Source organism: Ahaetulla prasina, chromosome 2, assembly GCF_028640845.1.
Source record: "Ahaetulla prasina isolate Xishuangbanna chromosome 2, ASM2864084v1, whole genome shotgun sequence".
In the NCBI taxonomy this organism is placed as follows: Eukaryota; Metazoa; Chordata; class Lepidosauria; order Squamata; family Colubridae; genus Ahaetulla; species Ahaetulla prasina.
Window position 1 is genome coordinate 186,414,195 of NC_080540.1, and position 17,797 is coordinate 186,431,991.

At 45.9% G+C, this 17,797-nt stretch overlaps 1 protein-coding gene across 3 annotated transcripts in view; it reads right to left on the reverse strand.

Moving 5' to 3' along the window:
• Positions 1–1,010: 1,010 nt before the first annotated feature.
• Positions 1,011–17,797, reverse strand: part of TMEM52B (transmembrane protein 52B) — a 126,264-nt gene continuing 109,477 nt past the window's right edge. For 2 of the 3 annotated variants that reach the window (XM_058166803.1, XM_058166804.1), the window contains one exon: positions 1,012–3,386. In XM_058166803.1, the coding sequence (XP_058022786.1) occupies positions 3,136–3,386 (251 nt within the window). In that variant the 3' untranslated portion in view covers positions 1,012–3,135. Of the gene's footprint in view, positions 3,387–17,797 lie in introns of all 3 variants that reach the window. The other variant, XM_058166805.1, reaches the window with a different exon arrangement.

A 17,797-nucleotide genomic window follows, 5' to 3' on the forward strand; every position in this document is an offset into this window, starting at 1 on the left:
TTTGAAAGCACGTAAAAATGCAAGTAGAAAATATAGGGACCACCTTTGGTGGGAAGGTAACAGCGTTTCGTGCGCCTTTGGTGTTGAGTCATGCCGGCCACATGACCACGGAGACGTCTTCAGACAGCGCTGGCTCTTCGGCTTTTAAACAGAGATGAGCACCGCCCCCTAGAGTTGGCAACAACTAGCACGTATGTGCGAGGGGAACCTTTACCTTTACCTAAGATAGTGATTTCTAGAGGCAGAGGATGATAGCAGGAATTGAATAGTTTCTATTGGATTATTCCCATGTAGATGGATAGGTCGATGTGATGGCCTGACCACTCTAAGAAAGGATAATAATGACTGCCTTTAGATTTATACTAAATGTTTTAAAGAGAAAATGGAATTTATGAAAAATATAGATGATGATTATATGAAAATTTTTAGAGATATTTTGGGACTAGATATTTTCCAGGATAAAGGGATGGAATAGATTATAAAAGAAAAGGGCTATCATAACATTTGAAAAGGGGAAAATATTGGACAAATGATATAATGAGAGGATGAAATTTGAAATATGTTTGAATATGTACCCGACCGATATCTTTTTCAACAAAGATCTGTATGTTTTTTTAAAAAACTTATTTTAAAAAAACCAATTATTTTACTAACTGCAATAATAATTATTTAACTGCAATAATTCATTTAGCAACTGTGACAAGAAAGGTCATAAAATGGGCAAAACATTTAACAACTGTCTTGCTTAACAATAGAAATTTTGGACTCAATTGTGGCTGTAAGTCAAAGACTATATGAACCAATAATGTGCAATGTTATATAAATGAAATGTGTTGATATTTTGTATTTTTTGTACAGTATTTTGTATTACTTCTGTCTTATTGAGGCTAGCACTCTTCATGTCAGATCTGTCCTAGCTTGGATGTTCAGAAAAAAACATCAACTCCATTTGTAGGAAAAGGTATAATTTTTACTGAAGCCAAGTGGTTACAACATAGCAAAGCCAAATCTGAGGCTTTCTCATGTAACCCCAGTAATTTTTCCCTCTCCCAGGCCCTCTCCTCTTGGTCATCTTGGTTGTGTCCAATAAGGTTCCAATTAGGTGTTTTTGTAATAGTTCCACATTTTGGCACCTCTTTGAATGGGCATTTTGCATTCCATTCCCAGGCTGTGTCTTTGGATTTTTCAACCATTGTCTCTGGATGGCACCTCTGATTTCTGTCATCTCCCCTCCCTACCTTCCCAATTCACTTTCCCACATTTTATGGCAGGCTGCCATCAAAGAGAAATGAAGCAGCACTGAAGCAGTTTGTTGGCAGATCTGACATTCCAGGTATATTGGACTTCTGCTCACATAAACCCTAACCACCACAGTTGTCCCAACAGGGAGTTTCATAAAAGAAGATAAAAGTATATTAAATTTCTGATACTCACATGGATTGCATTTAACCTTTGAAAGTATTCATTAGAGCAAATGGGTGAGTCTCTCTGACTCTCCAAATATTCCTAATCAGTCAAACAGCAGAATGTTTATTCTCTTAGAAATTGAGATAGAATTAAAAGATTTATAGGAATTGTTGGCAATTCATCTGTCTTCTTCTTTCCATCTTCTCAGGCAAACAGTCTGAGACAAACAGTCTGAGACAAATCTTCTCAGGCAAACAAATCTTCTCAGGCAAACAAATCTTCTCAGGCAAACAGTCTTAACTTTAACATTAACATTTAAGCATGCATTCATAAAGAGGAAATACCTGTAGTGTAAATCATCCATTAATAAAGAATTCATAAATATTATGGACTCCAGAGTTTATAAATAAATGGACTCCAGAGGATGGTAGAGGACAGGAAGGCCTGAAGGAACATTATCCATGGGGTCGCAATGGGACACGACTTTGCAACTAACAACAACATAAATATTATGGCTTTTCTGTTTCTGATGTGGATGCATGTGTTGATATTTTCATGATTTTTTGTTGATTTGATCGTATAAATTTAGTTTTTGTCAGCTATTTTTCTTTTATTGAAGTGGCTTAATAAAGAAATAAAAGATATGGTAATAGGCAATGCATAACATGCAATAAATGGATGGACCCTGGATTAGGCCTAGAAATTACTCTGCCACACCTAAAACATATATATGCAAATTCTGGATTGGATTTTGGCTCCCAGAGGTAATTCACTATCAAAAATTCACCAACCATAAATAGTGGATGTCACTTCATAGAATTTTAAAATATTAATGCAAAATTTCAATCACCTAAGATTTTGATCCTGACTTCAAGGAATGGAAGACAAAACTAAAAGCCTGGTTATAAATAGCTAGCATATGAGCTATTCAAAATCATGAGTTTAAATCTTTGTGGTTTTGTTTGTGTGAAGCCCACTAATCTGAATGGATGTATTTGTTGAAAGAGAAGAAAGTAAAAGCATTGCATGAGAACTGTTGTAATAACCCTAAAACTGTTTTGGAAAGTGAATGATGCACTCTGGAATATCTTTTAGGTATGAAAGTAGTAGATCTATAACAGGGGTGTCAAACTCAATTACATTGAGGGCCACACAAGTTTGTGTTTGACCTGAGGGGGCCAGGGTGGGCGTGGCTGGGTTAGGTGTGGCCAGCTCAATGTCACTCATGTCAGGGGCACCTGTGGTGGCCCCAGCACTCTTCCAGCAAAAACAGGCTCCTGAGCTCCATTTTCAGCTTCAACAGCCTCCTGCAACCTTCTGCCAGCAAAAACAGAGCTCAGGAGGCTGCCTGTGGCCCTTGCAAGCTCCATTTTTGCTGGCAGTGGCACCACAGGCCACTCCTTCTCTGTTTACAGGGTGACCTCATGGGCCAGATTTAAGCATCCCACAGGCCGGATCTGGCCCCCTGGTCTTGAGTTTGACACCCCTGATCTAGAAGAAAAAGATGTACTTCAGAAATATGTTTTAAATTTCTGCAAACATGTTCCTTGATGCATGTTAACACCTGTGTGCATGAGCATGTTGTATGCAATTTATTTCATATTTTACACATTTTTAGAATTATAGTATTAAAAATGGAGGATTTGGTAAAACAGGAGCAATCAAAGTAGTTGTATATCTATGTGAAGGTTTCTTTGGAAGACTTGCTGATCATCTGACTTGGGAGTCTTAGTTCTCTGTGGAATGTGCTTCCTGGACTTCTTTCTCAGTATCTATTGTCTGTTTCTCCTCTGGCATCAGCTCCAAATCTGGGACTCTTTCTCCACTTCGAGCCACTGTGAATCTATTCATATGTATGGCTTCCTCATAAATTGGGGGAGACTCTGTTCGGGCAGGGTGATGCATTGCTGGAACTCCACTGTGGGAATGTGCTACTGCTAATATTCTCCATGCAGCTGGGCCAAACATGGAATGGAAGGCTGAAAGGGGAAATACCAGGAGTATTTAAGTTAACACGAACATTACAACTACAGTTATAACCAGTTATAACTAATAGTACAACATTACAACTAAAATCCCAGGTTAAGGGGTAAGAAATTAAGGGTAGAAATTATTCTCATGTGTCAATTGAGTCATTGACTATATACTGTACTATTAAAAGAATTTACAAAAGTGCTCACTGAATTGACAAGCAGTTTTAATTCTTTGTTGAAGAGACCATCCTTTTGAAATTCTGCACAGTACTAATACATTACCATATAGCTTTTAAAAATAGATAAAATGCTATGTAAGATATATTAAAATATTTAAAAATTTATATTATCATGCTTAATACCATACTATTTTAGACTTACTCATAGTATGACAATGACTCTTAGAAAACGAAACCAAAAAGTAACAGAAAGAAAATATTTTTTAAAAATGAAAGAGCAAAAAAATGGAATTGAAATAGGTGAAAAATTGTATTGCATACTGTCAAAGTATTCATAGTATTCATAGACTGGAATAGGTGACAAGTCAGCCAATGAATAGGCATAGCAACTAAGTCAGCCATTGAGGACTGTTTGGAAACTGAAACATAGTAGCAATAGCACTTATACACCACTTCATAGTGCTTTTACAGCTCTCTTTAAGCAGTTTTACAAAGTCAGCATATTGCCCCCAACAATCTGGCTCCTCATTTTACCCACCTTGGAAGGATGGAAGGCTGAGTCAACCTTGAGCCGGTTGAACTACCGAACTGCAGCTAGCAGTCAGCTGAAGTAGTCTGCAGTACTGCATATTGCACCAGGGGTGGGTTCTACTTACCTTTACTACTGGTTCACATCGTGCTCATGCGCTCTTCAGAAGAGTTTTGATGATGTTTGGGTCAGTGGGTGGAGCCTCCCGCCAGTTTTACTACTGGTTCTATAGAACTGGTCCAAACCGGAGGAAACCCACTACTGCACTGTGCCACCTTGGCTCATTTAGTATTTGTTTGTATGGGCCCATAAGAGACAGTTTGGAGTCTGGGTGTGGCTTAGACTTGCTGAATTGTATATAAGAGTTGGTTTGGCTCTGTAATGGGTGCCTCTGTACAATATATTAGCCTCTGTATCTCTCTACTCTGTAATGACTTGCTTCAATGAATATTGTTTCTGTGTTCCTGATATTATATGCTGAATTCTGCTGTTTGGTATTGTATATAAAGAAGTTTCTTATATATAATTTGAACCCTGCTGAAATTATTTAATTGTGTGTCTGATTGTGTGTGCTGGAATAAACTCTGACAGGTTATGGGTCCAGAGCACACCAGACTGAAAGAAAGACTGAACTGTAATTAAGCTGAGAGACTGCCTTTGTTAACAGAGAGACAAGGCAGAGAAGGCTTGCAGGATGGCTGTTGAATGTAAGGAGAGCTCTCTGCCTTGTTTGGGACAGAAGAATTATATTATTTGGGCTGCAAAGATGGAATGTTTCCTGAAGGCTAAGGAGCTCTGGGATATTGTTGTTAATCTACCCCAGGGGCCATTAGATCAGAGGCTGCATAATAAAGCAATGGCCTAATCCATACACAGCAGTTGAGAATGGTGTAGTTGAGAGGCAGAATGTAGTTTTACAAACGATGAAGGACTCCCTGGTCTGAGCAGGTCATATCGGGGTGAAGCCATGTTGACTGCTAATTATTTAATTAATAGGCTATGGAGTTCATCTATTAATGATACTCCATATTTTTTTTGTTTTTTTTTTGTTTACATTTATACCCCGCCCTTCTCCGAAGACTCAGGGCGGCTTACAGTGTATAAGGCAATAGTCTCATTCTATTTGTATATTTTTACAAAGTCAACTTATTGCCCCCCCAACAATCTGGGTCCTCATTTTACCTACCTTATAAAGGATGGAAGGCTGAGTCAACCTTGGGCCGGGCTCGAACCTGCAGTAATTGCAGGCTACTGTGTTCTTAATAACAGGCTTTACCAGCGTGAGCTAAACCGGCCCTTATTTATGCAGTGTTATATGGCAAAACTCCATCTCTGGCACATTTTAGAGTTTTTGGAAGCAATGCATGGGTGCATATTCCAAAAGCAATTAAAAGAAAAAGACAACCAAAAGCTAGAAAGCTAAGGTTTAGAGGCAATGGGCCTGGCTCAAAGAGTTATCATTTTAGCAATGGAAGCAAAACAATAGCGATTTTCAGAGTTGCTAGATTTGCAGAGCAAAATTGAAACAAAATTGATGCCAATTTTTGGAATGAACCACTTAGGACAATAACTCACTTAGTGATGGTAACTCACTTAGTGATGGTGTCAGTGTCCAGGGAGGAGAAGCTGAAAAAGATATGAAGCAAGATAGGGTTGAAGCACAGGAGCAGTCAATGCCACGCAGGTCAGAGCGATGGAACAAAGGGATTCCACCTGACAGGGATTCTCCTAGTAAAATAAAGGTGTGTAATATATGGTATGAGCCAAGGAACTATAAGGAATTATTGGCATTACCTAAATTTGAACAAAGGACACGGTGGCTCAGGGGCTAGGATGTTGAGCTTGTCAATCGAAAGGTCGGCAGCGCAGCAGTTCGAATCCCTAGTGCTGCCGTGTAACGGGGTGAGCTCCTGTTACTTGTCCCAGCTTCTGCCAACCTAGCAGTTTTGAAAGCACGTAAAAATGCAAGTAGAAAAAATAGGGACCACCTTTGGTGGCAAGGTAACAGCATTCCATGCAACTTTGGCGTTGAGTCATGCCAGCTGTCAGCCTCCGCTTTAATTAAGTGTATTTCTCCTACTAGACTGTTTTACTGTTTTATTACTTCGTTAAAGGTTTGCTTCTTACTGAATGTCTTACATGATTTACGGAGGAGGGGGGAGGTTTGTACTGTTGTTAGCATTCGGCTGACATTGCATGTGTGGGGGAGGAAGATAGTCTTTCAAACAGACGTTTGAACTGATTTGGCGTGTGAATGTAACGGGAGTTGCATCCACATTCCATCCAGAAGATTGACAGAGGGAGAATATCGGAAGTGAAACTACATGTGGCCAAGGAGGAAGACTATATTGGATTATAACTGTTTGAACTCTAGTGGGAGGAGGGCTCAGGAGAGGATATGACATCTGTGGTTTTAGTATACTTTCAGTTCTGGCTTAATTTCATTCGCTATCGGACATGTTTAGTAAAAAATTACCAATTTCTTCAAAACGATGGAGTTGGGTCTTTCTTTTCTTAAACATTGATCTGAGGCAACCTGACATTAAGCCAGAACTCACAAAAATCAGTCATCCACGATCACAACCTAGGGGACTGAAAACTTTTTTTAATAAACGATGTCAGAGCATGGATGCAGAGCTGATAATGAGGAGCTACCAGAGACATCAATCACCTCACAGCTGGAAGACATCTCATCCCAGGAATTTCCCGAGGGAGCTGATAAAAAATCTTTTCTGTAAAGAAAGCCAACCCCAGAAAGAGAACTGGAGGACGGGGGAAGAGCCTTGGCTGCTGTATCGCACCCTCCTCAGCTTGAAAAGAAAAATTCTGCAGAGTGGAAGAAAAAGTTGGAAGTAGTGCTGAGACGGCTCAAGGAAAATTTGACCCAGCAGATTGAAACCCTCCCAGGACCGGGGGAGTGGCCATCACTAAACACTCAACATGTTACAACACGTAAACAGGGGAAGAAAAGGCTCTCCGAATGGCACCATGAACAGCAAATTGAGGATGAATTGCAGATCGCTCAGGCAGTCAGACTGTATCGAGAAGTGATGGAGCGACAAGCAGATCATGAAAGGTATGAGGCCCATACCCAAATTCCCTGGAGGGAGGGAGAAGAAGAGGAAAGAAAATTATTAAGTGCCACTGGGGGAGCGTCAGACAGCGGAGAATTTCTGGAGAAACGAGAGCCTGAGCTGCACAGTCCAGGGGCTGCAGTTTTTGATAAAGGCCGGGGGACCCCTGCTGGACAAATGTTGCCTTGCAGAAGGAAAAAACCTAAAATTCCCTCAATTCCCAGGAAGTTTGACGGGGACCCTAAGGAATTAGGTCTATTCCACGCTATGGTAGACAGCCACATGCAGGAATGGGATGAAGATTATCTGTCAGAAGCCTCTAAAGTGAGAAGCGTGACCCAAGTCTTGAGTGGAAGGGTGGCTTCCTGGTACACGTCCTTGTACCAAGAGAATTCCTCTCTTGAGGAACTACCATCACTTTATGGCAGCCCTGAAAATGAGATTTGAGGACCCCTTGGCAGAGCGGAAGGCCAAGATTCACATGAGGTCCATTAGACAAGGGAGGAGACAAGTGGCTGACTACAACCAAGAGTTCAGTGATCTGGTGCCTCTCATGAGAGGGTGGTCAGAAGTGGCTCTTTTGGACATATATAAAGATGGCCTAAACGAGGATTTATACAAGTTGTGCAGAGCCCGAGCATCCCCCACTACCCTGCATGGCTGGTACACCCCGGCAGCAGAAATGGAGATCAACCTAGTTAAGGGCTGCCTGCAAAGTGATAGCGCTTGGAAGCAGACCCCAACTCAGTTCCAGAGAGAACTGGGCAAGGATTCTGCTGTAGTGGAAGGTGGGAAGAAGAAACCCATGGGCTGTTTCAGATGTGGAAAGGAAGGCCACCGAGTGGCTGATTGTCGTGCAAGCTGGCGCCAAAGAAGACCCCTAGTGGCAGAAAAACAACAGTGCAGGCAGAACCTAAAATGCGAGAGGTCGCAAAGAGGGGAGCGGATGTCGCCAAGAATGCTCCTCTCATCAAGGAGGAACTTGGGACTCCTTCCGGGTCAGATGACAGCGAGCCATCTTCGGAATCAGATGAGGATCTCCTGGTGAGTTGGAAAGAGAGACAAACACCCTTTCGAGGTGTGGACTGATCATAAAAATTTAGAGGCCCTAAAAACTCCCAGGAAACTATCACCAAAACAAGCTCAATGGGCCCAATACTTTAACTGTTTTAATTTTTCCTTGCGATACATTCCTGGGGTAAAAAACTTTCTGGCGGATGCCCTTTCCTTTTGGCCTCAATACAACAGTACTCGCAAGGAAGTAGCATGTCCTATACTCCCAGTTCAACAGCTAGCTGCCCCAGCAATTACCCGTAGCCAAGCACATACCAATGCGGCACTACCAGAAGATTTCAGCAACTTGCTCAAGGAAGCCTTAAACAAGGATGACTGGTTCTTAGCCCATTCGCACGAGTACACTCTTCGCAATGAACTAGCTTGGGTGGGGGCAGAGTTGTACGTCCCTGCATCTCTGAGGGAGATCATACTTCTACGCTGCCATGATGCTAAAATGGCTGGACATTTTGGGTTCGTGAAAACCTTACACCTCCTGAAAAGACAATTTTGGTGGCCAGGGCTTAAAAAGGACATTGAATCTTATATAGCGAGCTGCCCTGTTTGTGCATCAGCTAAAAGACCACCAGGGAAGCCTCCTGGTTTGCTTCAAACAGTAGCCCAGCCAAAAGCCCCATGGAAAGAAATATCCATGGATTTCATAGTGGAGTTACCCGAAAGTGGAGGCAATACAGTGATCTGGGTAGTTGCGGACCTGTTTTCCAAACAAGTGCACTTCATCCCATGTTCCAAAATACCTTCTTCAAAAACTTTGGCAAAGCTGTTTATGCAACACATCTACAGACTCCATGGAGTTCCAGAACGAATAATCTCAGACTGGGGGGTGCAATTTTGGAAAGAATTTTTGCGGCTGATAGGCTCCACCCAAGGATTAAGCTCCTCCCATCATCCTCAAACTAATGGGGGGTTGTGAACGCTCGAACTCAGTACTGGAACAATATCTACGATGTTACATTAATTATCAACAAGATAATTGAGCGGACCTACTACCTTTTGCGGAAGTAGCTTACAATAATTCTGTTCGTAGTAGTACGGGTTTCACCCCATTCAAAGTGGCTTCAGGTCAAGAATTTGTCCCCATTCCTGAACTCCCTGAACTCCTCTATCCATTCAGCCAATTCCATCATTGGCTGAATGGATAGAGCAATTACAAACTACATGGAAAATTACACGGAAAGCAATAGACGATGCACATCATGCACACAAAAAACAAGCAGATAAAAAGAGAGCTCCTGAGAAAAAATTCCAAGTAGGAGATAAAATAGGAGATAAAGGAGATAAAGCCAGTTTCTTTAGGGCTAGAACATCCTCCTTATTCACCCATTCTGCTTGGGACAAAGGGAAATGTTTCCAAGCCACTAAGTATTGGACTGTATTCCTATATTTTCTAGAATCTAGAATCTCTTTAACTTCAAAATGTTGTTCTCCTTCAATAATAATTGGCATTGGAGGGGTAGTAGCTATTGATCTAATAGGGGACGTGTATTCAGGTTTCAATAAACTGACATGGAATACAGGGTGAATTCTTCACAAAGTTTTTGGTAATTCCAACTGTACGGTGACAGGATTTATCACCCTCACAATGAGGAAGGGACCAACATATTTAGGACCAAGTTTTTTCTATTTTTGAGTCGTTTGCAAATATTTGGTAGATAGAAAAACTTTATCTCCCACTTGGAAATTCTTGGCCAGAGCTCTTTTCTTATCTGCCTGCTTTTTATGTGAATGATGTGCTTCGTTCAAAGCCTTGCGGGTTATCTTCCAGGTGCTTTGTACCTGTTCGATCCAATCAGCCAGCGATGGAATCGATGGTTTCTCTTCAGATAGTTCTGGGATTGGAACAAAGTCTTGCCCAGAAGCAACTTTGAAGAGGGTGAATCCAGTGCTGCTATGTATAGAGTTATTATAGGCCACCTCAGCAAAAGGTAGTAGGTCCGCCCAGTTATCTTGTTGATAGTTAATGTAACACCTCAAATATTGTTCCAGAACCGAATTGGATCTTTCACAAGCCCTATTAGTTTGAGGATAGTGGGCGGAGCTTAACCCCTGGGGCAGAGCCTAGTAGTCTTAAAAACTCCTTCCAGAATTGGGAAGTGAACTAGACCCCATGGTCCGAGATTATGCGTTCAGGCACCCCATGTAGTCTGCAGATGTGTTGGACAAATAGTTTAGCTAAAGCTTTAGCTGAGGGTATTTTTGAACATGGGATGAAATGCACTTGTTTGGAGAATAAATCGGTTACTACCCAAATTACCGTATTTCCTCCACTTTCGGGCAATTCCACTATAAAGTCCATAGATATTTCTCTCCATGGGGCTCCAGGGCGAGCAACAATTTGCAATAGGCCTGGTGGTTTACCGGGTGGTCTCTTAGCTGCTGCACACATGGAGCAGCTTGCTATGTAAGATTCAATGTCTTTCTTCAAACCTGACCACCAGAACTGTCTTTTCAATAGATGTAGGGTTTTTACAAATCCAAAATGTCCAGCCATCTTGGCATCATGGCAACGCTGTAGTATAGTCTCCCTTATGCAAGCAGGGACATACAATTTAGCCCCCATCCAGGCCAGGCCATAGCAGAGGGTACATTCATTTGAATGGGCTAGAAACCAGTCATCTGTTTTTAATGCTTCCTTCAACAACTCTGTTAGGTCATTTGGCAAGGATGCATCAGTCTTTAGTTGGCCCTGGGTAACTTCTGGGGCTGCAAGCTGTTGCACCGGGATAATAGGGTGGACCACGTCCATGCGGGCACTATTGTATTGTGGCAGCTGTGAAAGAGCATCTGCCAGGAAATTATTTCCTCCTGGAATGTAATGCAAGGAGAAGTTAAAACGGTTAAAGTATTGGGCCCACCAGGCTTGTTTTGGTGACAGTTTTCTGGGCGTTTTTAAGGCTCCTAAATTCTTGTGATGAGTCCATACTTCAAACGGGTCTTTAGCTCCTTCCAGAAACTTTCTCCACGTTAAAAGAGCCCAGCGAACAGCGAACACCTCCTTCTCCCATATAGCCCACCTCCTTTCAGTATCCGTCAGTTTCCGAGATGTATATGCACAAGGTTGCAACTTTCCCTCAGCATTCGTTTGGAGCAGGACTGCTCCCACAGCAACGTCACTGGCATCTGCTTGAACCACAAATGGGACCTCCATGTCGGGGTGCTTGAGGACCGGTTCGGCAGCAAACAGCTGTTTCAGTTTTTCAAATGCTGCTTGGCATTCCATTGACCATTCTAGTGGTAGGGATGGTTTAGGCTTCCCATTCCCTTTTGTTTTTAAGAGATTTGTGATTGGTAGGGTAATCTTTGCAGAAGAGGGAATGAACTGGTGATAAGAATTGGCAAATCCCAAATAACTCTGCAACTGTTTGCGAGTGCGCGGAGGTGCCCATTCCAACACTGCGCGGACCTTCCCTGGATCCATTTCCAGTCCCTCCAGAGATATATGGTACCCCATGTAGTCAATTTTAATTTGATGAAATTCGCATTTAGACAGTTTTGCATATAGTGCTGCAGCCAACAGTTTTTTGAGAACTGCGTTTACAAGTTTCACATGTTTGCCCATGGTCGCCGTGTAGATAAGGATGTCATAAGATAAACCAGGACCCTGTTGAACAGATGCTCATGGAGTACTTCATTTATCAATTGCATGGACACCGCCGGGGCTCCTTGTAATCCAAACGGGAGCACTCAAAATTGGAAACAACCCAGGGGACAATTGAAAGCAGTTTTCCACTCTTCTCCTTCCTTAATGTGCACTCTGTAGTAAGCCTCTCGCAAGTCCAGTTCGGTGAAAAACTTCCCCTTTGACAAATGGACCAGCATATCCTTCATAAGTGGCATAGGATACACGTTTTCTACACACACTGCGTTCAGGTTCCTATAGTCCACCACTAGGTGAAATGACCCATCCTTCTTCTCCCAGAACATTACAGGGGCAGCTACTCATGGCCTAGCTGGTTGAATAAATCTTCGTTCCAAGTTTTTATCAATAAAGTTCCGTAACTCCAATTCTTTCTGCGTCATGGGGTAGACTTTTGGTTTAGGAAGCTTTAACCCCGGAAGAATTTCAATGCTACAGTCTGTGGATCTATGAGGGGGCAACACGTCAGAGGCCTTCTCACTAAATACCTCTCGAAGGTTCCAGTATTCCTTGGGAATTCTTTCCTCCCCCTACAAGTGTTCTATTACTGACATCAGTACTTCGGTTGGTATGGCTTCCTCTCTTTTGGCGACTCCCTTCTCCCCCTTGCGTGGTTTGGAGCGAAACCGTAATGCACCCGTTTTCCAATTTATTTGCGGGTTCCATTTCTGGAGCCAGGGCAATCCCGACAAGACAAGTTGGTCCATCCCTGGTGTCACGATAAAATTCAAGGTTTCTCGGTGATCTCCCATGACCATCTCTATTGGTTCAGTTATAAAATGGGCTGGACCTCCCCCTGCTACTGACCCATCTAGCTGGCAAAAAGGCTATGGGCCTACTTAGAGTTTTTAGTTTGAGTTCCATTTTCTCCACCACCTCGGGGCTGATGACACACCTGGTGCACTACGAGTCCAAAAAAGCTAGCATCTTCCCCTGGGCTCCAGTAGAAGGGACATGCAATTTAACTGGGATGGTCAGGGGTCCCCTTTTCCAACTCACCAAAAGGTCTTCATCGGAATTGGACCCGGATCTGCTGCCATTAGAGCTAGTCGGAGTTCCCAACTCCTCCTTGGTGGGAAGAGCAACCTCAACGACGTCAGCTCCCTTCTTAGCAGCCTCTCAAGCCTTGGCAAGTGGCCTTGGCAAAAGGAGTTCACAACTCCTTTTCCACCACCAGGGATTGTCTTGGGGTCCAGTTTGACCACACAGTCGACTGCCCGATGGCCTTCCTTTCTACATCTGAAACAAGCCGTAGATCTCTGCTTCCCACTGACAGTGACTCCAGGGCCTTTGGGAGCTCCTTTCTGGGGCTGGAGAGGGGTCTATTTCCAGGTTCGACCACCTGGGATGCGGTCTCTGGCCAGATCGATCTCCATCTCCACTGCCAGGGTATACCAACCGTGCAGGGTAGGGGGGGGCCTCGCGCCCCCGACAAAGTGCATACACATCTTCATTCAGGCCATCTTTGTAGTTCTCCAACAAAGCAATTTCTGACCACCCTCTCCTGTGGGGCACCAGCTCACGAAATTCTTGGTTGTATTCAGCTACTGGCCTTCTCCCCTGTTTGATGTATTTTATCCAGATCCTTGCTTTCCGCTCAGCCAGAGGATCCTCAAATCTCGCTCTTAGGGCTGCCATAAATTGATCATAATCTCTTAGCACTGGGGAGTCCTCATTATGAAGGGTTCCAAACCAATCTGCTGCCACCCCTTCCAGAACTCTGGTCACGCATCTCACATGAGCTGCCTCAGATAAAAAATCCTCTCCCCAATCCTCCATGTGATTCCACACTTGAGCTAAGAACCGTCAAAGTTCCTTTGGCTCCCCGTTATATTTTCCAGGAAGAGGGGGGATCTTGGGCTTTTTCTGCCTGCGTGGCAGTGCCTGTCCAGAAAGGGGAACCAGGCCTCTACTAGATGCTACGATCCCAGGGGATTGAGTTGATTGCTCCTGAGCCCCAGCCATACGCAGGCTCTCCAGCTCCTCCCAGGTCTGGCTCTTCTCCTCCCTTCCCAGAGATATCCTGAGCAGATGATTCATACCTCTCACAGGCCTGTCTTCTCCGGATGGCGTCTTTATAAAGTCTCATTGCCTCTGCGATTTGCAGGTCCTCCTTAATTTTTTCTTCCTGCTGCCAGGCAAAGTACCCTCCCTTGCATTTTCTTATTGTAACTCCTGGGAGAGTTCTGGTAATCTGCCAACTCCCACAGACCATTTTGGCTTCTCACGTCGTCCCTCTAATTGCAGCTTTTCTAGCCAATTTGCAGTTTCTCCTTCAGCCTGTGATTCGTGTGACGTGCCAGCAGCAGCCCCCATCTCCTCCTGGTCGCTTCCAAGGTCCAACATACCATTCTGGTATTGTTGTGACCCAGGTTCCTGGACCCGGACTCCTGGACTCGGATGATTCAGAAAGTGAGGGAGAAGACCTGGCAAGCCCTGCTTCTCTTGGGCCCTCTCCCTCCCTGGCACCCACTCAAAGGGAGGAGGAGGGGCCGGCAAGGCCTGATTCTCTCGAGCCTTCTTCTGATTTGGCAACGCCCCAAGAACAGTTTTGGAGTGATGCACGACTGCGCAGACGTGACCGGCGCGCACAGCAGAGGAAGCGTTGGGATAAAGCCAAAGAATGATTGTCATGCAGTGACATCTGCAGAGACTATAAATAGGAGGCGGGACTTCCTGGTTTTTTGTCTTGGACAAAGCAATGAATTTGCGCGGGTGTCAGGCTACCTCCGACGGTAAATAGGAAAGAATTCACCTTGACTCCATTTGGAATGAAAACAAGTACTTTTACTTTTACAGTCTTGATGGCAGCCAAGCAAAGCTGGAACTGAGACAAAATATGGCTAACATATCATATCCCCCTAATTGTCCCTCCTCCTCCAGGAGGTCAGGCTGGTCTGGTCCAATGCCAACTCCTTCACGGCCCCTCGTGGTAATCTTCTTCCACAGGTCTCTGGATGTCAGTCAACTTAGGAATGAAGTGTCGGTTAGAAAAGCGCGCGCTGATAACACTCAGTAATTAATCATCCCTCCCACCTGTTATGTCAGCCGACACTCATAATAGGCTCCTTTCCCTCACCCTGGACGGAGGTATGATACATCTCATCTCCTTAACAGTTTATAATACAGGAATAAACATTTTACATTCTATCTACTGATATAATCATTCAAAACTATATGAAGATTGGAGTGGAGGCTGACAGCGGGCAAACTGTATCAATGGAGGGAAGAATATATTCATGAGTAATTCTGGCCTTATCTATAATTTCCTCGTTATCTCCAGAAACTTGGCAGGCCCAGGGGTAGACGTGGCCAGGACATTTATCTATGTAAATAAATTAGAAAAGGAGACCTTTGACTGACTCTTTGTTGGGAGTATTGGGGGAGGGAAACAGAACATTTTGTCCAAGACCACGACTAAACCATCTTCCACCAAAGATGGACCAGCAGCAGGTACAGCAGCAGTTACAGCAGCTATAAGCGGCTAATCAACAGCTCCAGCAGCAAGTGGCTCACTTGGCAGGCCAACTTGCTGCCGGGAATGTGCCTGCATCCCCCCCGTCCTCCCACTCCTCCTCCTCGTCGCAAGTGCCCGATAACCGTGCCGGATAAGTTATCTGGGCAGCCTGAGATGTTCCCGACCTTCTTGGGACAGTGCCAGCTCTACATGGCTATGCGGCCAGTGGATTTCCCAGACGACCGGGCTAAGGTGGCCTTCGTGATTAACCTTCTTTCCGGCTCGGCTGCCCGATGGGCCATGCCCCTCTTGCTCCAGGACAGCCCCCTGCTGGCGGACCAACAGCGTTTTTGGCAGCTCCTGTGCATCATGTACAAGGACCCCATTCGGATGCTGACGGCAACCAGGCGCCTTAAGGAACTCCGTCAAGGGAAACGCCCCCTGCAGGAGTACATCGCGAATTTCGTCTTTTGTGCCAGGACTCTGACTGGAATGATGCAGCGCTGGTGGACGTGTTCCAGGAGGGACTCTCAGAGGAACTGCAAGACGAGCTGGCCCCGGTGGAGGTGCCGTGGACCCTCGACAACTTGGTGCCCCTTTGTTTCCGCCTCAACGCCCGTCTGCAACGGCGGCCATCCTGTCGTGCCCCCCGGGACCTGCCGTCAACATCTGCACCCCCACTTCCTGCGCCACCAGCACCCCGGGTCGCCCCACGTTTTGTAACCGCTGCGGAAGAGCCCATGGAGTTGGGAGCGGCCAGACCTCGCCTGACAGCCCAGGAGCGGAACCGGAGGTGCCAAGGGGGATGTGCCTGTACTGTGGGGAGCCCGGCCACTTCGCCGCTTCTTGCCCCAGAAAGCGAAGTGGGGCATGCACGCCGGTCCCCGAATCACAGCGTGACCAATCAGGAAACGGAGCAGGCCTGACCTCGGGGAAACCCTAGGTCGGGCATGTACTAAGCCCCCACTGGACGTTGCAGAAATAGACTCTGGGCCCCCTTGGCATCTGATTCTGGACACACGGATATGGTTGGGGAACCAGTCAGACGGGCTCCAGGTGCATGCGCTGGTGGACTCAGGGGCCACAACAAACTTTATGGACCAGGACTTTGTGACCCAGTTTGTGGTCCCCGTGGTTCCGGTGGACCCTCCGATGCGGGTAGAGACAATTGATGGACGAGAACTGGTGTCCGGCCCCATTAAATTCGCCACCCAGCCTTTGCGCCTGGCTATTGGGGACCATGAGGAGGCGATCCAGGTTTATGTCACGGCGGACCTTCATTTTCCCTTGGTCCTTGGGTTGGCCTGGCTTCGGACCACGATCCTCAGGTGGTCTGGTCACGGAACGCCATCTCTTTCCCGAGTCTGCAGTGCGTCGACCACATCCGCCACACCTGTGCCGGCCAGAACGTCCCCACCGCTGCCATCACCTTGCCTCCTGAGCTGACGGACTTTGCCAACGTGTTCAGCGAGAAGGAGGTGGACCGACTACCCCTGCATCGGCCCTACGATTGCCCCGTGGACCTTCTGCCCAACGCACCACTGCCTGTGGGACGCCTGTATTCCATGTCAGAGCCCGAGTTGGCCGCCCTCAGGGACTTCCTGGACAAAAATCTGGCCCGAGGGTTCATCCGACCTTCAAAGTCCCCTCTCTCGGCCCCGGTCCTCTTCGTGAAGAAGAAGACAGGGGACTTGCGCCTGTGCTGTGATTACCGCCGGCTAAACGCCATTACGGTGCGGAATCGCTACCCCCTGCCGCTCATCCCGGAGCTGCTGGAGAGGTTGCGGGAGGCCACGATCTTCACCAAGCTCGATCTTCGGGGGGCTTACAACCTGGTGCGGATGCGAGAAGGAGACAAATGGAAGATGGCATTCGGCACCCGATACGGACACTACGAATACACTGTCATGCCATTTGGGTTGACCAACGCTCCCGCCGTTTTCCAGCACTTCATGAACGACGTGTTCCGAGACATGTTGGATCGGTTCGTTGTGATCTACCTGGCGGACATCCTGATTTACTCCCGGTCCAGGGAAAGCCACCTTCGACATGTCGGTCTGGTTCTGCAACGCTTGAGGGAGCAACAACTCAATGCGAAGCTGGAGAAATGCGTCTTCTTCCGGACTTCCATAGAATTCCTCGGGCATATCATCTCGCCCGAGGGCATAGCCATGGACCCACGCAAAGTAGAAGCTTTGTGTAGCTGGGAAGCCCCTCGTCGGGTGAAGGATGTTCAGCGCCTGCTGGGCTTCGCCAACTACTATCGGACCTTCATCCCGGGCTTCGCCACAGTGACGGCTCCACTTACCCAGCTCCTCAGGAAGAAGGTCGCGTTCCGGTGGGGTCCCCCGCAGCAAGAAGCATTCACAGCCCTCAAGAAAGCCTTCGTCACGGAACCCGTCCTGAGGCATCCTGACCCGCTCCGGCCTTTTGTGGTGGAGACGGACGCGTCCAATGTGGCTCTGGG